Source organism: Apus apus, chromosome 4 (genome assembly GCF_020740795.1).
Source record: "Apus apus isolate bApuApu2 chromosome 4, bApuApu2.pri.cur, whole genome shotgun sequence".
NCBI classification, from domain to species: Eukaryota; Metazoa; Chordata; class Aves; order Apodiformes; family Apodidae; genus Apus; species Apus apus.
The window spans coordinates 106,691,487-106,713,694 of record NC_067285.1 but is presented as its reverse complement, the minus strand read 5'-3'; the positions used below and the strand labels follow the sequence as shown (position 1 = coordinate 106,713,694).

The 22,208-nt window shown below is 46.9% G+C and overlaps 1 protein-coding gene across 1 annotated transcript; it reads right to left on the bottom strand.

The window, feature by feature from the left end:
• Positions 1–1,338: 1,338 nt before the first annotated feature.
• Positions 1,339–20,200, bottom strand: LOC127384896 (multiple epidermal growth factor-like domains protein 9). The gene is made up of 10 exons (XM_051619950.1): positions 20,083–20,200; positions 16,178–16,238; positions 12,124–12,534; positions 10,800–10,935; positions 9,211–9,299; positions 7,399–7,462; positions 6,128–6,216; positions 5,207–5,319; positions 4,575–4,731; positions 1,339–1,629 (listed from the first exon to the last, which is right to left on the bottom strand). The coding sequence occupies exons 1-10, from the start codon at positions 20,092–20,094 to the stop codon at positions 1,481–1,483; spliced, it is 1,281 nt and encodes a 426-aa protein (XP_051475910.1). The 5' UTR covers positions 20,095–20,200; the 3' UTR covers positions 1,339–1,480.
• Between the last annotated feature and the right edge of the window lie 2,008 nt (positions 20,201–22,208).

The following is a 22,208-nucleotide window of genomic DNA, read 5'->3' as shown; positions in this document are numbered from 1 at the left end:
GCATTAAATTATCTACTTATCAAAGCAGAAAAATGTCTTTCCTTTTCCAGCAATCTTTTCAGAGTTGGTACATGACTGCCAAGTTCAGAATGTGTTGTTCTTTTATCACATGAGCAAGCATGGAAACAGTTTTCAGTGAAGTATGTTAGATGTATTTTCTTACAATGTGGGAAGGATAATCATGTCTGTTTTGTTCAATAGCTTTGTGTTCATGGTCAGTTTCTAGGGTTTTTTTGGTTGTTTTTTTAATTTTATTTTAATTACTTGGAAAAGCAAAAGATCTTGAAAGACAAATTAATGGGATTTTTCCACATTGTTAAGTCACATTATTCCATGTCTGACTGCTTGAGAAACTTCAGTCTCTTATTAAAATTTATTCCTAGTTATTTAAGAAGTTGTTGTTTTTTTTTTTGTCAAACAGTTCTATATAGTTATTTTTGTACCAATTTCTTTACAGAAAAAAAAGAGACATTACACATGCTAAGCAAGCATTGTTGGAGAGTGAGGGACCTGGATGCTGTTCTTTCATAGTGAAAACTTACTTACACTCTATAAGAGACTCTGAAAATAGTGTTTGAGACCCATCCAAGGAGAACAGGTACCAACCTCACATGCTGCTCTCCTGGCATCCCCTTTGCAGGGGCATGTAAGTCTAGTACAGACATCTCTCTTAGGTGTGAAAAAAAATGTGCAAGGGGTCTCCCATGGCTGCAGGATGCTGCTCTGCTTGGCTCCTGAGGATTGCCAGAGTTCCATGTCTTCCTGGTGTCACTTGGCTGAGAAAGAAACAATTCCTGCAAGATGGATTGAAGTTCTGAACTGCTTTTGTACCTCCAGGATGAAGCACCACCTTACAGCAGGAAACAAAAGGCAGATATTTGTCTAGGAAGCAACCATTATCTTAGTTGCACAGCTGAGAGTTGCTTTTCCCACAGCTGAGAGAAAGAGGAAAGCTTTGGGCTCCCTTTCCTTGCCTTACCCTTGCTTAAAGTAATGGTAGAGTTTGGAGGCTAGAAAAAACAATATTAAATTGCATATTCTTAAAAGGAAGTGTATTTTCATTAGTTCCTGCTCAGGTGGAAATAATCATATTACAGGAATCTCAATAACTGGAGCAGTTAATCTTCTGGTTTTTTGAGCTGACTGTTAAAATGAAGGGAGACACAACTCTTTGCTGTTTTTTTGTTTGGTTTTGGGTTTTTTTGTGGTTTCTTTGTAGTTTTTTTTGTGAGGAAAAGAGAGAAGTATTTAATAGTGAATGAAGCCAGGAATTGAAGGAGGAGGCTTTTCCCATCAGTCCATGTTACAGCAGGGTTGGTTAGCACAAGTAACCACAGCTCAAAAACACAGTTTTATTTTTCAGCACTTATTTTAGCTGTACAGAAATGGGCTGGCCATGGTTAAACATTTTCCCTGTGCACACACAGCTGAAATGCTCCAGGCAAAAGGGAAAGGGGTGCTTGCCTGCTAACAGCACGTCCTACCAGCCAGCATAGACTGGCTCTCTGTGCTCAGTCCCTCCATAAGTTGTGTGTCCTGAGCCTCGGGGCAGGAGCAGAGACTTTAATGATGTCTTGCTGTATTCTTGTGTTCTTCTCAGAATTATTAGAAAGAGAGCAAAGATTCCACCTGGAAGGCAAGGAATTGTAGTTATTTTCAGATGGAAGGTAAAGTGTCAGTGCTGTTTGCTCTAGGGCTTCCCCACACTCAGGTATTCTTTTCTGGTAAATTAAGGGTTTTTCTTTTTTTCACCTACATATTCTGCACACAAAATATTTGGCTAGCTAGAATAATAAATCCTCAACTTTGGCATTTCAGCTTCACTCTGGAAGATGCAGAGAATAACAACAGGTTTTAATGAACTAATTCAGCAACTTGCTTTCCTACTCCTCTTTACTCTCTGCTATGTGGAACTATTTATTTTTTTGACACTGGGCATCTTATCCATTGCTGATCCCACCGAAGGATCTTGTTGAGAAAGAAGTTTGCTCTGTGCAGCACTTCCACTGAAGTACAAGAAGTAACTGACCTAGATTAACTTTGAGTCTAGACTGAGATCAGGACTGTCAGGAAAAATTACATTTTTGTTGGGCAGAGACCTGGAAATAATTGGCAAATATCAAGGACTGTGACACAGGGTTTGTTTGTTTCTGGCAGAAGCATAATCAGAGAAAATTGATCTTAACAGAAGAGCCCAAATGTGTTGCTGTGATGCAATATGGCCAGACAAATCCAGCCAGATTTCAGTGGTGTGAGCAGACAGTCTCTGATCAGTTAGCCCAGCCGTGAAATACTCCTGAGTTCCTGTGGGGGATGTTCCTGTTGCCCCTCTCCTGAGCAAGCTCAGACACAGGCAGGACTTCCCTGAGAAATGTTGTTCTGTGACCCTCAAACTTGTTTATCAGAAACGCTGCTTAATGAGCTGTTGGCCCTACAGAGACAGACTTTTCATAGGCTTCCTTTTAATCTAGTTTTCCTAATTAATGCTCACTTCAGATGGCATCTGTTTTGGCAGATTTTTGGACTGCAGCCTGGCACAAGGGGATATGGGCCAGGGGAAGAGCTTTCACACAGCTCCAAGCCATGGCTTGTGAGAACAACTCTTGTCCACTCCCACCAGGACCTTTCAGCCCTCTGGAGAACAGCAGTCCACCAGTGCAAGTCCTCCCAACCCTGCTGTCCTTCTTTCCTGCTGTGCATCCAGAGTCCTCCTCAGGTGCCAAGTGAGGAGTTTGATGAGAACTAGCCCTGCTTTGCTGTTGGAGAAGCAGCTTTGCTCTCTATTGCTTCTTGCAGGGAATAATATATTTTATCTCGCTCCTCTTAACAACAGTGAGCTGGACTGGAGACTGGGTCTCCAGGAAGCACCTAACTTGCACTTTAAACACAGAAACCCATGGATCTGAGGCTGTAATTCCTTATTCTCTGATAACTTAGTCCTTTCTATGACCCAGAGATTAAAATCTTGTGTCAAGAGAGCTGGTAGTGTAAGTGGCACTTACAGTGGGGTTTCTGTTCACCTGCCCCTGCACAGGAGATGAGTCCCTTTTCTCAGCTTGCTCTTCTGCCCTTCCTGCAATCTGCAGCAGTAAGAGCTGCTCTTTTGCATCATAACTTATCTCTACTTAAACCTCCCCCAAACTTCACAGAATCACAGAATATTAGGGGTTGGAAGGGACCTCTAGAGATCATTGAGTCCAACCCCCGTGCCAGAGGAGGACCAAATCTAGGGCAGGTCACTCAAAGGCATCCAGACAGGTTTTGAAAGTCTCCAGAGAAGGAGACTCCACAACCTCTCTGGGGAGTCTGTTCTGTAACCCTTTCAGTAAAGTTCTTCCTCATCTTGAGGTAGAACTTCCTATCCTCTAGCTTGAATCCATTGTCCCTTGTCCTGTCACAGGGCACAAGTGGAAAGAGGTTGTCCCTGCCTTCTTGACACCCAGCCCTCATACACATTAATTAGATCCCCTCTTAGTCTTCTCCTCTCCAGCCTGAAAAGCCCCGGGTCTCTCAGCCTTTCCTCATAAGGCAGATGTTCCAGTCCCTTCATCATCATCACAGCCCTTCATTGGACTCTCAACTCTCTCAATAAATCCCTGAATCACAGAATAGTCATGGTTGGAAAGGACATCTGAGATCACAGAGTCCCACCAAAATCCCTGTCGCTCTTGAACTGGGGAGCCCAGAGCTGGATGCAATACTCTAGGTGATGTCTCCCTAAGGCAGAGGGGGAGGAGAACCTCCCTTGACCTGCTGGACACACTCTTCTTAATGTACCCCAGGATACTATTGGCTTTCTTGGCCACAAGGGCATGTTGCTGTCCCATGGATAACTTGCCCAGCAGGACTCCCAAGGTCCTTCTCCACAGAGCTGCTCTCTAGCAGATCACCTCCTAACCTGTACTGGTGCATTTTGTTATTCCTTCCCAGAAGGAACTCCTTCCCACAGAACTCCTTTTTCCCCTTGCTAAGGCTACAAATGCCTACTCATTGTTTTGGAATGAGTATTCCCAGTGTAGCTTCCAGGCAGAACAGCTCATCCACCCACTGGCTTGCTCCGTAAGCTAATTACAGCAGGTGGCATCTAGGATGAAGGATGCACCTCATGCTCAGTATGATTGTCTTTTGTGCTGTTGGTTACAAGGTGCATTTTACACAACCACCACCACACAAGCTGACAGCCCATCCTGCTGGACACTGGCAAGAGTTATAGGACAGGAATGCTTTTCAGAAACAAGTCTCATACCATAAGGAATTTGTCTTTTTTCCCTATTTTTGGGCAGCCAAGAAATTCTTGGCTTGGGGTCCATACCCACACCTCCTTCCCACTGACAAACAACAAACAATCAGCATGATGCCAGCCTTCCTTCAGGGCAAATACAGCCCTATCCCTGTTTATAACTGGGGAAGGGATTATCTTTTGCATTGAAAGCAGCCAGAAAGACCTCTGTTAGAAAATCCAGGTCCCAGAAACAAAATATACCGTCCAGAGAACACCGTGGGCATAACATGAAGGTGCCCAGCTGCAGAGAGTTGTCCAGCTTTAGCAGAGAACACAACAGACTGACACTTACCTCCTGAGAAGGTGGCCAGGACAACGACCATGAGGGGGGTCAGCTGGCAGGAGTCCCCTGCCTTGTAGAGGAAGACCTCCATGCAGTACCCTGGCCCAGCGCTGCCCGCGGGGCAGAAGGCGTCAGGAGGGCACTTCACTGGGTGCACATCTGGGCTCTGGCCAAGAGAAAAAGCAACTTGGTCAGCACCAAAGGGGCAAGACTGCAGAAGGTGAAGAGTGTGAAGGGAGTGACACTTCAGCACCGGAAAAAAAAAAAAAAAAAAAAAAAAAAGAAGAAAAATAACCCAGTAATGAACTTGTCATCATTAAATCCAGCCCATCTGCCCCTGTGGTGTTACTCAGAGTAGGGTGAAGAGCAGAAAGTGTCACTATACAGCATGTCCATACATCAAACCCCCTCATTAATGGATACACCATCCTCTGATAGCCCAGTGAGACCAGGCATCTCCAAGGGTGGCACAAAGCCAGAGTGCCTCTAACCATCTCCCTCCATCAGGGCTCTGTCTATGTCTATGTTTAAGAAAAGGAAATAGGCTGAGATAAAAATGGTGTTAATTGAAGTGTATTTAGCTTGTCACAGGCAGCTCCATTTGTTATTCCCGGCTGTCAAACCAGCTGATGGAGACTCACAGGGCAGTAGTGATTTTCTGGGCATGGGTCACAGCTCTCCTTGCCCCACTGTAATTGGTATTCTCCTGCCCCGCAGAGCTTGCACTCGTTGTCACTGGGACCTTTGAACATACCTAAAACAGCAAATAAGCACAAAATTAAGATCTGGGACTAAACCCCGGGGCCTTTGCGGTTGCGTATGGATGATTCAGCTTTCAAAGCCAGAAGGAGAACGATCATTAAATGCTTCATGTGCATAACAAAAGCTGAGCCCGGACTTTGGTCCTTGCTCAGTGGCAAAGGGGCAGGGACAGAGGGACTAAAGGATATCGGGTTAGATCTGGCAAATACTGCAAGTTTGAGTAGGAGTTCAGTGGGAGATGGGATCAGTAGAGAGCTCTGGCTTTAAAGTGAAGCAAAGGTTGGAGCTGGAGGTCAGCAATGTTTCATCCTCTCCAATCCTGGATTCAAACACCTTCTTCAGCTGTTTGACACTTGCTGAGCTAAGTTTAAAGCATGGCTCAGTTTCCTAAGCTTTGTGGGAAGAGATGGGACACAGAAGCCCGAGGTCTCAAAGTGATAAATGCTTGTCTGCATGTTTAAAACACAACTTGACTACAAGAAATCCCTGGTGCTGTCCCAGGAAGCAGGCAGGGATCCCTGGCCATCCACAGGGACAGCTGGAACGCTCTGCCCCCCAGCTGGCCCGCCCTCTGTGGTTTGATGTTACTGAAGGCAGTGATGGAACCAGCAGAGCCCTTTCCTCCCTTCCCCCCACTGACTGTTCCCTTTGCCCCTGCAGCTTCCCTGCTGCTTCCCCCCATCCCCAGGGTCCACCAGCTCAAGGAACACGAGTCTTCGGAAGAAACCATTCCTGCTGGTGCCAACACCACGTGCTCCCAGCCGGACTGTGCAGCCCCCCACTCCCCACTGCAGAATTACCCACGGGGCAGGACACACACTCCTCCGATGCCTCCTGAAGAGCCTCTTGCCCAGGAGGGCAAGGCAGACACACCGAGCAGCTGGTGGTGCTGGAGGGAAGAGAGGAGAGGGACAACACTGAAGGACAAGCACTTCCAATATCTGCCCAGCCCACCAAAGCCAGCACAGGCTGGATTCTCCAGGATGTACCAGGAACCAAGCTCTTGCCATTTTGGGGGTATTCAGTGTCTCTCCAGTGTGGTTTCATAGAACCACAGAATGGTTTGGGTTGGAACGGATCTTAAAGAACATCTGGTTCCAGCCCCCCTGCATTGGCACAGACACTTCCCACTAGACCAGGTTGCTCCAAGCCCCTTCCAACCCACCCTTGAACACTTCCAGGGATGAGGCTTCCACAGCTTCCCTGGGCAACCCGTGCCAGTGTCACACCACCCTCAAAGTGAAGAATTTCCTCCTAAAATGTCTAATTAGAGCTCCCATGTCTAATTAGGGCTGAGCACGTGATGGCATTTGTGTACTCTTTGCCGATTTGCATGAGGTTTTAGGAATTACCTATCACTGAAGTTGCTATTCCTTAGCAAACTTGGCTGGAACTTGTCAACAGGTGCTGAAGGGAATCGGGAGACTCATCTGTGATACAGCCAGATAAGCCCTGCATCTGATTTTGTGGCAATTTAATCAGATTTCAGCAGAGATTTGCTGTGTAACACAGACAGGTGAAGTTAGAAGGAAGGGGAAGTATTCACATGCCAATTAACTTGCTTTGAATGTAAAACCCACCACTTCTACACAGGTGTTCCTGCAGGGCAGAGGGTGGTGCCCATCACAAGGTCCTCCACCAGCACCTCTCCCAAGCCCTTTCTCCCTCTCCGAAGGTGACAGCACAGCCAGGGTAATTTACCTCCTGCCTTCTGCACATCCTGACTCAAGATAAACAAACCATCAGCTCAGCTACAAGACCCAGAGCAACACTCTACTCCATCCCCGTGCCAGTGTCAGTCTGTGCATCAGTGCTGGGCAAGGCCCACACAACACAGCAGCGTTGGCAAGAGGGGATGGCAGAGGCAGGCTGCAAGCTGTTGCTCATCCCAAGGCACCTCCACATCCAGCCAGGATCCTCCCCTCCATCATCCCACCCCTCTCTCACCAATGTTCCTACAGCTGAAATGGCATCCTGCCTTTGGCCACTGCACTGGGTCTTCTAGCTCTGCAGATAAAAGAAAAACCACCCCTCCCTGCCTGCCTGCCAGCACCACCAGGGGAATTCTTACTTGCAAAATGATCCAGGCTGGCAAGGCAGACAAAAAGTTGCATTTTGCTTGGAGCTAAAATGGCCTGAAAAAGAGAATAAGGCTTCAGGTTCTGTTCTCCACCACCACTGCCCCACATCATTCTGTCCTTGCTTATCTCCATTTTACAAGCAACCAAATCAACTTCCCACAACACTTCGGGTGGCCTTTCACAGGCTTATTCAGGGGGCTTGGGTTTCTATCTGTCAAAAGCCCTGAAAGGGAAATAAGTTTCCCAACTACTTCTGGCCTGCTGAGGGAAGCACAGGAGGCTTGGGCAGATTTCCCTGGTGTCACTCTTGAGTCCTAAACCCCACCAGGGAGATAGAGAGACCTCTCAACCTTTCCAGCATGACAGGTTGAACTGGAATGAAGCTGAAAAAGGGTGATCCCAATACTGTCTCCCAGGTTACTCAGCTGGAGTGGGCTTCTGGCCAGGGGAAGCCCCCCAGCCACCCCAACCCCTCCAGGGGTTTGCCCACCCCAGGCAGTCTGGGCTGCATCTCTGTCCCCACAAAGGGAAGGACTAAAAACCCATAAACCAGGGTGGCTCTGCTCTGTGCAGGAATCTGCTGTTGGCTCCACCTCCCTGCACCACCAGGACCACGAAGGGCAGGAACACACCTACAGACCCTTCACAGCACAACAAGGAGTGAAATGTCCTGAAACACCCACAGTGTGGGCAGGGGGGCAGGCAGGACCTGGCTTGTGAGTCCCTGCCACACCAACACAAGCCTCTAAAGGCAAGAGAATCACACTCAGTTCAGAATGTGCCTGCTGAAGTACAACACTGGTCACTGCCAGGGGTCCACATGGGACAGAATTAAGGTGCCTGTGTCCAGAGAAGAGCTGGAAGTGGTGTGGATAAGATCTGCCCTTTGCCCTTCACAGCAGCTCTGGTTTGCAACAAGCAGTATGTATGAGCTGTAGCACAAAAGGATGAAAACAAAACCACCTCCCTCTCCCTTCAAGGAAAAAGGAACAGTCAAAGTTGGTAACTGGTGATTTAGGGGCCACCCCCTGTGCTCCAACCACACAGCGTCCCAACCTGCCGAGCAGAGGGAGCAACATCCCGCAGCTCCCTCCCAAACTGAGCAAGGAACAGCCCAGACTTAGGTACCAGCCAAACAGTCTGGTGGGTGGCATTTCAAAAGAACAGTTGTGCATGTATGAGGAGCACTTAATTTGTGTACAGAATAGCTGCTGCACTGCATGTGTTAATTAGGGTGTTTTGCATAAGGAAAGGCTGGTCTGTTTTGAAGGCGTTGTTGCACTGTCTGCGAACACATCGTACCAGGCTCAGGTGCCACCAGCCAGCTGCAAAGTAGCTTGCTTGAAAACACAGTTTTTAATGTCTGGGGAATAAGGACAGTATTACACTAATTATTCAAAGGGTAGAAAATTGCCTAACTGAAAAGAAAGATGATTTAACACTATTTTTTGCCATGAAAAATAGGGGAATACTTTATTTTCCAGATACCCTTCTCCCCCTTGTGCCATAACTCAATTTCATAAACTTTCTGTCCTGATTTTCTGGAAAAGGCTTTCATTGCAGTGTTAGTATTAGCTTGTTGCAAAGAGAAGCATGACTCCAAGCTCTGTTCTTTTCATTTTAATAAAAACATCAATAACAGAATGTAAGAAGAGATCTGCTGCCCTATTTTTAGCCTGAACGAAATAACCTGTTTACTCTTCAGTGCTTTTAAGTTACCTAGTGATTGCGTCTGGCCAAGGGAAAAAGCATCACACAGCCTGATGAAAATGCATTTGGGTTGAATACAGATCCAAGCCTACCTTTCTCACATGCTCTGCAGGCTGCAGCCCCAGACTCATTACCGTAATTGCCTGGTGGGCAGGGAAAGCACACGGTGCTTCCAGTGAAGCTAGGAGAGAAGGGAGCAGAGGTCAATGCTGGTTTAGGTCACCACAGCCCCTACCCACTTGAAGAGCAGAGGTTTCACTAACCAGTCTAGAAATAGGGTAATTATAAAGAGGGAGTTCAGGCAGAAACATAACAATTTGAAGTCGCCGGAACATTAAAGATCTGCTGAAAAAACCCAAGTTTCCTGTATTAACAATAAAAATGCCCTGAGCCTGTAGGCTACATGGAAAGGGACAAGATTCTGAGTCTGAATTCTAGGTCTTGAAAAGTATGTTTCTTGAAAAGTAGGAAATACAAAGTCGCCAGGCTTAAAACCCTTGGTTTGAAGTCAGGGTCTTAAATCCATAATTGGAAATTGATCTGAATTTGAAAGGTGCTTGATGTTCAGCATCCATCAGCAGTTTTAAAAGGAGCTGCTCCATTGTTGAAAGTCAGGTCACTTAGAAGTCAAAAAAAGGAGTTAAACCACAGGCAGGGATGTGTGAGAGTCCTGACCTTAAGTAACAGGGACTGTGGGAAAGGGGATACAAGATGTCAGACCTCTGGGACGAGGGCAACATAAGAGGAAAACTATTGCGTTCATACAGCCAAAGCCCCAACAAGCAGCATGTGGGTGCAAGAACTTGTTAACATACTCAGGGATGCTTTGGAAGAAAACAGGGACACGCTCTCTGATTCCTTCAGAAACCCCAGAGCTGAGCAAGATTTGTGGGAAATAAAAATCAGTCGGAAACACAGCAAATGTTTTGCTTAAAACAAACCAACACAAGAGCCTGTGTTAGTCAAAGCTGCTCAAAGCTCAGGGGAGCCTGGATTCTCCAAACACCACAAAAACGTTAAATGATCCCATCAGAGCCCTGAGGCCCAGGTAGCAGCTTCTCTGACATCCCAACAGCAGCATTTGGGTGGTGCCCTGGAGACTGATAATGACTTTTTGTCTTGAAGCACTTGGGAGGTAAATAAGATAAGGCAGGTCCTCACAAACAGCAAGGGGGCAGCATGGAGGAGTGTCCCTATACATACAAAAGACCACAGGGAGAAAAAAGGGCAGCCCACAGTGCTATAAGTGCTGTAGGCACAAGCTTTGGCACAAGAAGCCCCATGCTGAGGCCTCCTGGTGAGAAGAGTGAACTCCAGCAGTGCTGGAGAGGCACACACCTTCACACCTCCACCTGCCCCACCAGAAGCCCTTTTAAAACACAGCCCAAAGGCAGCCTGGGGCTTTCTCCAGGGTTTGGACTATTTGTAGGTGAGTTTAACAGGCCCATAGCTATTTGGCTTTGCAGTGAACAAGCTCCCTGACCCAGTTTGCTACAGAGCCCTGCAAGAAGCTGGGGACCACACAGCCTCTCTGGCTGCTGCCAAGTGTCTGCACGATGGTCGGGTGCTGGAGCACCCTGGCAGCACATCTCCCTTAGCCCAAAAGAGGAGATTTTTCTGGCTGAGAAGTGTGTTGAGGGAGAGCATCCACCACGCCCTGCCCAGGGGCTCAGTCGCTCACCTGGTGTAACTCCCCTGAGGGCACGGCAGGCAGGACAGCTGCCCACTCTGGGGCTGGTAGTGGCCCAGCGGGCAGGGGGTGCAGGCACTGGGGTCTGCGCAGGAGCCCTCTGCACAGCACGAGCAGCTCAGGGTGCCTATATCAGAATAAAAAGGTCAGGATCAGGAGTGTGAGACTTAAATTCCAGGTCAACTGCCACAAATACAGAAGTGTTGGGGTGTGACACCTCCAGCAAGACAGTCTTGGAGGGGGGAAACTGCAATATTAATGTTAATGATGCTGCTGTGCAGTGTTAGCAAGCTGAAGAACAGCCCTAAGGTCTCTAGTCTATCAATGTGGATTTCTGGTAATCCCCTCCTTTTTTAACTCTTTTCATTTGAGGGGCCAGGAAGTATTCCCTGTTTTCTCTCTGACACACAAACAAAAAGGAAAAAACAAAACAAAACAATGTAATCCTTTGTCTTGTTGATAATTTAGGTTTGCAGGAAGCAGAACTGGAGAATAAAATCCCAGAGCAGAGGATTTGCCTTCAGCAGCAGCAGCTTTTCTTCAAGCACAGGTGCCACAGCACTCCCACCAGACACAAGCTCCAGCCTGCTCTGCTCCACAAAACAAACCCCAGCTAAGCAGAATAACGGTGTGTGCTTTGCTGCAGCTGCACACATCAGACCTGCCAGCCCACTGCTTGCAGGACCAGTCCTTGCTGCAGCAGCAAACAAGCTCAGGCAAGACGAGGAGATCCCACGGATGAACATCCTGCACACAAGAGTGGTGGAAATTACCTCCTATCCTCTGCAGATTTACCCTAAAGCATTTGAGCTCCTTACTCCTTTCCTTAAAATTGCCCCGCACGTGGGCAAGTAAGCAAAAAGTACATGGCTTGTATTTTAGGGATATTCTCTTTTTTTGGGGGGGTGGAGTGGCAGTGTTAAAAAAAACAAGCCCACCCACACAATATGACATAAATAACTTCTGAAAAAGGTAGCATTATGCACTTCTGGCCACAACATTGGAGTATAGTTGAAAACTATTTGGCACTATACCTCAAGACAATGTCCTCCTGCCAAAACAGGCTGCACTTGTGTTACACTTCGCAGCCACAACCCTGCTGCTCCTTCATCCTACTGAAGAAGCTTTGGAGGACCAATGAATAGCACATGACCAGCAAAGGTCAAATTTTTAACTTCAGAAATGTGCAGTGAATTAATTCCCACTCCTGCTGCCTGTCCAAGCCTCCAATGAGAGAAGGTCTGCTGGTTTTCACCTCCCTTGAAAAGTCACTTTTCCACCTAAGATGATAGCAGAGACAAGCAGGGGCTCTTACCTGCACTGGGAAATGTCCCTGGGGAGCAGGGGGCACAGGTTGTCACATTCACACTGCTGCAGTTCAAGGCCTTGGCAGTGGTGAGGAACGGAGCTGCTGATGGGACTGCAGGAGACGTGGTCATGCCTGAAGGGGACACCAGGGCACTGGTGGATGTGGCCATCAGTCCAGATGCTTGAGAGGTGGCTGTGCTGCCAGAGGTGAGGACAGTCATGCTGGTGGTAGCAGACAAAGTCTGAGCAGGTGTTTCTGTGCTTGGATCAGATGGCACTGCTGTGGACACGGTAGGGGTTGCACTGGTTGATGCAGAGGCAGCTGGGGGAGCAGAAGCCCCACCAGTGGTTGCACTAGGAGGTGCTGCGGTTGATGCAGTAGGGACCTGGATGGTGGTTGTCTGGCCTAAAGCAATACCTAATAGAGGAAAAAGCATAATTAGTGGCCAAATTATTGTTCTCCCTTTAACGGAGGCTTCTCATTAGGTCTTTACCAACTGTTTTCACCAGTGTACCCTTGCTCAATATCCAGAAGCTCTCTTCTGCTACAGTCCATTACAGAGCACTACAGAAGCAAAGAGGCAAACAGCATTGGCATCATCAGGGTATCCTGGCACACCAGAAACTTATCAAGGAAATAAATTAGAGCACCATGGGGCCACAAGTCAGTAGATGCCAATGTCCAGGAGGTCTGACTCTCCTAGATGAAAGGGTGTGAGAGTTGCCTGAAACACTTGATATTGTTAGTGGCAGCTCAAGACAGTTTACCCTGAGATCCCACGACAATCTGATTTAAGATGCTTGTCAAGTAGCTGGCTGTTTTATCCCATCTCCATTAAACGGATCAGCACAGAAAAGTCATGGGTTTGGGATTTATTTTTTCTTTTTTAAGCTGTTCTGAAGATAAATCCAGTGACCAGAAGGGTCAAGATTTGCTTTGATTCTGAAATCCCACCCCCATCCGAGTGGGACAGCTGTAATCTTTAGAGAAAAGGGGTATTACTGCAGTGGAAGTTGTTTGGCTGTGGGACACAGTGGACTGAAATGCTACTTGCTGGTGAAAGCCATCTCTCTCAGCACACAGCCATGGGGGATGTCTCCAGTCTCCAAACAGAAGAGAGACCCATAAAACTAAACACGAAAAGCAGAAAGGTGCTTTTAATTTAGCAGTGTGGTACTAAGCAAATGAAGCAAAGCAAAAAACAAAACAGGCAGCTCCTGCCACAGAACCTGTCACATCAGCTTGGGTCAGAGGCTCAGGGCAGGGATTTGCTTTAAAGTAACTGCAGCTTCTGAAAACATGCAGCTTCATACAGCATCAATAGGTGAGTCTTGCTGATAACGAGGTGTCTACGTGCCCACAAGCAGCACACATCTGCTTAGCCACCACATCAAGAGGGCCTGCTGAAATCAAGGGGCCATCGGCAGGGAAAATAAAAGGGCTGTTTTATAAAACCAAACCACTTTAACATGGGTTTTCAGGGAGCCCAAAGAGCTCAGCTGACATCTAACAGTGAGATACAGACAAGGAACACAAGCAGGATGAGAAGCTGTGGACTCAGAGAGGCCACACCTTCAAGTGGTGGCAGCACAAGCACCAGGTGACTGCAGACCCCAGGTCTCCTTCCCAAGCCTGGTTCTCCCCTAGCCTTTGCTTTCTCTCTCAGTTTGGGCTACTCCACACCAGGCTGGGCACCATGGACATCAGTGCTTTGCACTGCTGTGGTATGAACACCGCCACCACCCAGACCAGGCTGCCTACTAACTCCAGTTAAATCTCTACAACAAAAGAAGAGAAGACACTGAATAAAGAGTCCTTACAAAGTTGAGATCACATGGGCAGAGCCCGTTGGGAGTGCTCCCTCCTGCTGCATACTGCCTGCTTTGTACTCCAGAGTGCAAAACCCCATCTTTCCCTAACTACTGTGCAAAGCAGCAGATAAGCACCCAGTCATCTGGGCCACTGCCCACATTTTCCTACAGAAGCCTCCAAAGCAACAGACACTGAATTTCACAGGGATTGTTTTGTGGCATATTTGTTTACCTCAGGCCCAAATCCAAGTGACCTGGAGACACCCCTTGTCTGCTTCACCTGCCTGAAGGGCTGAAGTCAGTCTGCTGCTTGTTCCTGGCAATGAGCAGAGTCTTTATTTAATTTTTTATTAAGCTAATCTCATAGTAAACACCAGCAGCAAGTCAAGAGCACTGTCAAGTTCTCTTGGGAAAAGCTCTCAGAAGGACCACTGGGATCAAAGTCTAATCTCCAAGAGCAGCTTGTCCTCATCATTTGCTCAGCTCTACCAGCCAGAGACACTGCAGGGGACAAACATCTTGGACTGCACACAGCTGCATGAATTTTGTTTTGTTTTTTTCACAATATTTTTTAGTTGAACATTGCCTCTTTGCAAGCTTTCATTGGTTGGTTGGTTCCAGTGTTAAATGGTAACACTGTTAAGACAGACTTATTTTTTTTAATGGCTATCTTTTCAAAGCATGTTACTAAAACAGTCATTAAAGAGATGCTTGCAAAACTACTAGCCATCAACAGACTTCAGCAGCCAGTGCTTTATAAATTCCTTTAAACAACTTCTGGAGAAAAAAAATAAGGAGGCAGGCTGGAAAAAAGTTTTCAACGTCTAGTAAAAATGACTAATGTTGTGTTTTACTAGTTATAATATTACAGGTGTGAAAAAACAACTGTAGCTTCATCAGACCATTTTCTCTCCTGCACTTACACTGTCTATGCCAGGAAGCAGTGATTTCTCTTTCTAGCAGTTGGGGTTTTTTTTAGGAAGGCACTGTGAATTAACAAAATTATCTCCAGGGACACTTCAAGGATGGCCATGATGTTTCACTAAAAGAGCCTTAAGGACGTAGGGGAAGGTTACTGACCTCTTAACTACAGAGCTAATGGTTCCTGACTGACAAGGCAGGCAGCCCCACTGGCTTGCAAGGCACACAGACACTGGCTGAGAACTCAAAACATGCAGAAATAGGATGGACGTTCCCTTATTTTTTTCCTCCTTCAGTGTTGCACAACTGCACAGCTTCCCATTCTGAAAAACTAACCCTTTGAGCCAAACAAAACACCGTCAAGTCAATAGTTACAGATGTAGGTGAAGATAATCATCATCTTTGGTGAATTCAACAGGTGAATAATTGGCTCCTGAAATGGAGTTTTCACAAACTGTTAATTTTCAGGAGAGTGCCAGACTACAGCTCCTACCTTGCTATCTGCCCAGGCTGCCCTGGATGCACACAGCTAAGGTGAGGCTCACCAGCTAATTGCTTTAAGCAGTTTTTTTCCCTTGCCAAGGAACTCCATAAAATAAAAAATGTTCCAATAGGGCTGTTGGGCTCATACTCCAAAAAAAAAAAAACAACCAAAACAAAAGGGGGTGTGTGTGTGTAGGGTCCCTGGCAGCCTCTGATCCCCAGAGTGCAGGTGGGCTTCGGTGAGAAGGGAGCAGAGCACCACCTCACCCCAAGTTCACTTTCCAGTTGCATGGGGCCAGACTTGCCCTGGAACATACATGACCTAAAGTACAACAAGTTTTGCAGATCCCACACCGCAAAAATATTAATTATAAGAATATAAATACATTTTTTAATAGCTAAGAAGAACAAAAGGATGAGAAGAACAAGGAGAGAACAGATGAAAGCATGATTACAAAACTATTCAGGCATTTTTATGTATGCTCTCTTACAAAGACTCAATTACCAAAATAGCCTGAGAAAGTGTTCCTTGAGGTTCAAGATAAAGCCATGAAGAGTGCACTGCAACTCCTCAACACGCAAAGTAAGCAATAGGGGTCTATTTTTCCTCCCCTCTCTTTTTTTTTCTCCTTGGAAAAACAAACTTTTATCCTTGGAACATTCAGCCCGCTTCAAATGCTACATCTCTTTCAACACTTAGTTCCTTCCCTGCCTCCCCCTCTCTTCCCCTGCCCTTCTGCAGCACCCCAAGACGGTGAAGCCCAGTGCTTTCACATGCCCATTAACAGCTTCACCCGCCTCTGTGCTCAGCCAGAGAAGAGAAATGCCACTTTACGAGGACTTACCCATTAAACACGCCATGGTTAAGGTCCAAAGCAGAGGAGATGGCCAGGCACTCATTCTTCCCTGAGGAGTAACACAGTTTGTCAAAAAGCAGGATCAGCAGCTAATCTCCTACACCCAACTGTTTATTCTCCTCCGGTTTTGTGTCCAATATCGTCACCTGACTCTGATCACGCGGCTTAGTCAAGTCAACCTCCCCCCAACAAAAGGTAGTTTTATATTCAGAGGCCGCAACGTTACTGGCCTTCGCCAAGTGCCGTGCAAATTACATGTTGAGCAGAAGAGCAAATCTAAGCCTCTTCTCGTGGCACACAGAAATACAGGCAGGAGAAGCGTCCTGGAGGAAGCACTGGGCTCGTAGAGAGGAACTGGCAGAGCCACGTGGGAGCCCTGTGCCTGGCTGCTGGCCAGCCCCCCGTGACCTCATCAAGTGAAAGGATTTCATTTTTTAGACACCCAGGATTTCCTGCAAGAAGAAAAATAACCCCAGAAGAGCCCACCATTCAATGCAGCTCTCGTTTTAACTAAGACCAGCCATGCCATAAACAAAATTGACCCTCTGGTGAGTGTAGGGCCTTCCCAATCAGCCTTTAACTCCCTCGTTATTGCCCCCAAGGTGTCAAACTTGAAGCATCAAGTTCTTGTGACCAGTATCAAAATCAATAATCCTGATGATAATGATGATTTTGAGGTGAAGGCAGTAAATTTAGCAAGGCCCCATCCTCTTTTCACAGGTAATCTAGTGGCTATCCTGCTTGCTGTTCATGCCGAGGCTGGGTCCCTCTTGCCTGAATCCTTGCTGCCCAAGGACACAGATGTCCCCATAGTTTCCTCACCTTGCAGTCTTGCTTTGAAAGGTCTCCCCATTTCCCTCTGCCCCCACCAGTTAGTAATCAGCACTGCTGAGTCCCCACTGTGACAGAGCACCCTCTTTCATGTATAGCTGAATGCCACATCTCATCTATGTGACACCTTCCCCTAAATTCCAGGGGGCTACTCCTGTAGGACTGTGGATGCTCAAGATGCAGAGCCCGCCCCACCATACATCCAATGAGTAGATCAGGCACTGCCATGCACTGCCCACATCTTCTGTGTTCCAAAATCCTCCACAGGGCTCAACATGGTGAGCCTGTTAGCATGCTCTAATCCAAACCCCCAAGCTTTCCTCACAGTGGCCCAGGCAGGACCAGTCTGGCATCATCCATAGTGCCCTGACAGCACCGTGCTGCACGTGTGGTTGCTCCCCCACGCTGTATGACCACCACATGGGCCAGGAGGTTGTGCAAAGGAAGGTTTCTCATGCAATCCATGCCCGTGCAGCCCAGCAGCACTTCCTGCATGGAGAAATACAGCCTCTGTTACAGGGGATGCAAGTACCTGCCCATCCCTGCCCAAGTTCCTTCTCTGGTACCCAGAGCTCTGGTGTGGACACTCTTGTGTCCCGTCTCCAGCAGCAATGGCCTGTTGATGCTAACATGCCTCATGGTAGCTACAGGGAGACAGGGCAGCCTCCTTGACCCTGGTAACATCAGTTTGGCTGAGCACAGGTGAGTTAGTGGCCAGCTGGTTTTCCACTGTCAAATATAACCTTAACCTGAATAACTCACTGCTAGCAAACAAAGTATCAGACTTAAGGACACAGCCCCAGGCGCAGCAGCTTTGCACAAGCAGCCCCGTGCAGAAATGCTGCCCAACTGCTCAGGGCAAAGCAGCAATGGAGGTCTGTCCTTCCTTTCTCACCTTGGCTTTATAGGCTTTACAAGTCTCTGCACGGGATGGTTGATCTCAGTCTGTGTAAATAATACAACAAGCTGGTCCACCAAGACCTGTGTGGGACCACCCATTCAGCAGCCCAGCCAGTGGGCTGAGGGCTTCCAGTGGTGGACAACTTCTGCATAAGCATCATTGTAGGATAGAGCAGCCCCGTGCACTGACAAAACACTGCCAGCAACTATCTAGTGCGATTTATTCCCTTAGAGGCACTAATAGCAGATCAGTCCCATCCAGACCACGCTGCATCCCTTATTTGTGGGTCTTCCCTGTTTCCCAAAGCCCCAAAAGCAAGTTGCCCATTTCCACAGCAGCTGCAGCACACAGACTTCCCCCTCACACAGACTGGAAAAGCACGTGAGAACTGGATGCTGACACTGACCACTGGGACAATTCAATCACTTGTGAGTCTCAGCCTGATGTATGGAAGAGAGAGAAATTGCATCTTAAACCCCTTTTCACGTCCTCAAGGTCACCTTCTTGGGGGGGCAACCAGAGCACAGCTGAGCAGCGAGGCAGGCTGCTTTCCTCTGTTGTTTTAGCAACAGGACAAGTTGGAAATACTCTTCCAACAGGAAAAGTCTGATGCCATTTCAGGTCAGAGAAGTACAAATACGTTAATTTACAAACTCCTGACCTGCCCCAGGTCGTCTCTGTTGAGATTAAGTGCTTTTGCTAGTTGGTTCACAGTGTCATAATTGATCAAAAGCTATGTCCTAAAATGGCACAGGGCTCTTTTCCTGTCAGTTTGGCTCTTCTTCCATGGGTGGTGAACCTAGTGTTCCCAAGTAAACCAGACACTGCCCCCTGCCCTGGGGGTTTCTCAAAACTTGTCTGGCTCCTTACAGGGCAGAGGCAGCAGCAATGATGTTTCTCCCAAGAACATGATTAGTTATCAACTTTCACATATTGCCTAGCCAGGAAAGGGAAGCTGTTTTTCAAGGCTGCCTGGAACCACATCTCCATCACAGCTGGGCAAGTACAGGAAACTGCCATTAGATATTTCAGCTGCTGAGGGCAGACTTGGATTTCTGAGCTATCCAGGCATTACAAACCTGAGGACCAGCCCATGATTGTGCATCAACTGGCTGCAAGTCCACCAGGTGTTAGACATCCAAGTGACCTGGCCATTTACAAGGAGAGCTACTTACTTAATTAAAAACCCCAAGCAAAGAGAGTATCTCAAACACCAGCCCTCACTGCAGTGTCCAGTGTGAAGCGCAAACATGAGCAGCATGAGCTGCCACCACCCCAGCTTTTATTAACTGGAATATGATGGCAAGTGCTGTGGGGATGAAAACTCCCTGGTAAGGTCCCACCTACAGTGAGGATGGTGAAGAGGAATGCTGAGACTGGATGGACATATCCATCACCCTGAAAATGGTAACAGCCACAGGGTGAACCTCTAAGGTCACAAAGTCCCTATTAACTGCCAGCATATGAGAGCAGAAAGACCACTTTATTCTTGTATCCTTAGGCCCTTCCCCTGATTATCCACCACTCCACTGTCACTGCCGAGGTCCCAAGCTTAACAGAGATTTCCTCCAGTGCCAAATGACCTGTCTTGCTCCAACCTGAGCAAACTACTGCAAAACAATCTTTGTTCCCACTATGCTGAGGGAAAATATGCTCTTTGGTGCACTGCATCCAGCTATTTGATGAACTAGGGTCCTTTGGCAGCGTGTTCCTGATTTGCACCCTATTGCTGAGCTAGTACCTGGGGGGCTGGGCTGCACTTTGCCTGGGAAAGTGCAAGACAGGACAGACTGCAGGCTGGCTTCTACACAGGTGCTTTTAACGGAAAACAACTTTTCTTCAAGCAAAGGAGCTTGCAACACACACCAAAACCTGGCTGCATAAAGAGGAGCCACTTCCTCCTTCACAGACAAAAAAAGCACCGAAGCATTTCTGACACCCATGGGATACACTAACCAGTGAGCTTGGCTTGGCAAGCTGCTGGGAATTCAGAACCCCCTTTCAGATGCAAGGAATTTCCCAGTCCCTAATATATAAATTAACTCTCATAAAGCAGCACAGGAGCCAAGACTTTAGGAACATAGGTTGAGCAGCTAGTCAGCAGTCCACAAGTGAGAAAAGTAAATTCACCTTTTCCTCTGAAGGCTCTTCTGTAGCTTACCTGAAAAACCATTATGAGCACAGGCAGTGTATGAGCCTCCCAGTCAGGACCATCTTTGCTAGAGAATTATGACTAAACTTCTCAACAGTTCTAAGGTATATCTTGAATACAGTGAGTAGGAAGAGGCCACCAGGAGATGCCTTCATTTCAGGTAAGAAGTTCTGCCATACTGCGCTGCTCCTGAATGACACTGACACCAGCTTTGTGCCCAAGACGTATGCCAGAAAGAAAAAAGCAAACCAAAGCTGTCAGCACTCCTGAAGGAACACACATTTCCGTGCTCTGGACAGACATGAAAACCTGTACCTGAACAAATGACCACATGATGGCACCACAGCTTTGGGGATGGAGGACATATCACCGTTTCAGTCAAGTCTAAAACCGGCTTAATTAAAGGTAGTGCTGCTCTTCTCAAACTGGACCAGCAGAAATCTCATCATCGGTGTGGTGTAGGTAGAGTAACAAAACCTACAAAAGGGAGCTGAAGGAACTAAAGCATTAAAAACGAGTTACTACAGTCACTTTGAAACAAGTTAACTCCAAACTTTTCTTTTTAAAAATTTGTTCTGGACTTGGATTTAGAAGGAGTAATAAAAAAGTTGTAAAATAAAAGCAGTAAAATAATAATGTGCAGAGATAGCCAAAGGAAAGGTGTAGTACTGCAGCAGAGATCTGATGGTTTATCCAACCAAAGGCATGATAACATCTGGACTCGGTCCAGAAGTTCTTCTCACAAGCAGCACCCAACTTTTAATTCTTAATTAGTCCCCATCAGTAAAAAAAGAGGGTCCAGTGTGTCTTGGGAGCAGGCAGTGTTCAAGATGCAGGGTAAAACCTACCTAGTGCTCTAAGCAAAACCAAAAAAATGATACAAACTGGTCAGCTGCCCTAGAGCAGAATACACAGAAGCAAAGCATGATTTAATTACATAGAAGGGATTAAGTGTGGTTGTCTGAAATGCAGCTCTCTAGGATCAGCTGCAGTTTATCATATGAAAGGGTGGGAATGTTACTGTCCCCCTGTACTCGGCACTGGTGAGGCTGCATCTCAAGTACTGTGTCGAGTTTTAGGCCCCCCACTAAAAGAAGAACATTTTGGTGCTGGAGTGAGTCCAGACAAGGGCAACAAAGCCGGTCTGGAAAACAAACCTTTTGAAAAGTGTCTGAGGGACCCTGGGTTGTTTAGCCTGGGGAAAAGGAGGCTGAGGGGTGACCTTCTCACTCTCAACTAGCTGAGAGGAGGTTGGAGGGAGGTGGGGTCAGTCTCTTCTCCCAAGTGACAAGAAACATGACATGAGAAAATGTCCTCAAGTTGTGCCAGGGGAGGTTTAAATTAGATATTAGAGGAGCCTTCTTAACTGAAAGGGTCATTAAACATTGGAACAGGCTGCCCGGGGAAGTGGTTGAATCACCATCCCTAGAGGAGTTTAAAAGATGTCTATATGTGGTGCCTAGAGACATGGTTTAGCACTGGACTTGGTACAGTTAGGTTAATGGTTGGACTTGACAATCTTAAAGGTCTTTTTCAACCAGAATGATTCTGTGATTGGGGCTTCTTGCAGTGCTCCAGCTCTACTGGATTGAAACCTTGATCCAAAGCAACCCCTCTGTAGAAGGAGAGATACATTTGTCAATACATAGCTCAAAGAATCTCAAGGTAAGACATCTTGCATTTTCTTCAAAGCACTGTTCATATATATAGATTCATTTTTATATATTCTTATATATTCAATATTCTTACATTTTATTCCCATATACATTAACTTTTGATGGCTCTCAGCCATCAAAAAGAAAGGCATGGAGAACTGCTTTGCCAGCACTTCTTACCTTGGTGGCTCAGATATGAGAGATCACCTAGCATGTCTAAAACTCCAACTATTAGCTCCCCTGGTCTCAAACTTTAGGAATGCTGAAAGAGTACTGGATGGTCTGCAAGACAGTAAACCAAAATATTTCAGGAAGAGGATTTCACAGGCACTGTATCGTAGAGGACACAGAAAACAGAAGCAGTTTATAACTCAGTAGGACAGCTTTTAATGGACATCACCAAGGTCTTTGCAGAAGAAAGACTGAAATGTTTTCCAGACTGAAATATTTTTCAAAAGAGCTATATTCTACCCTTCTACC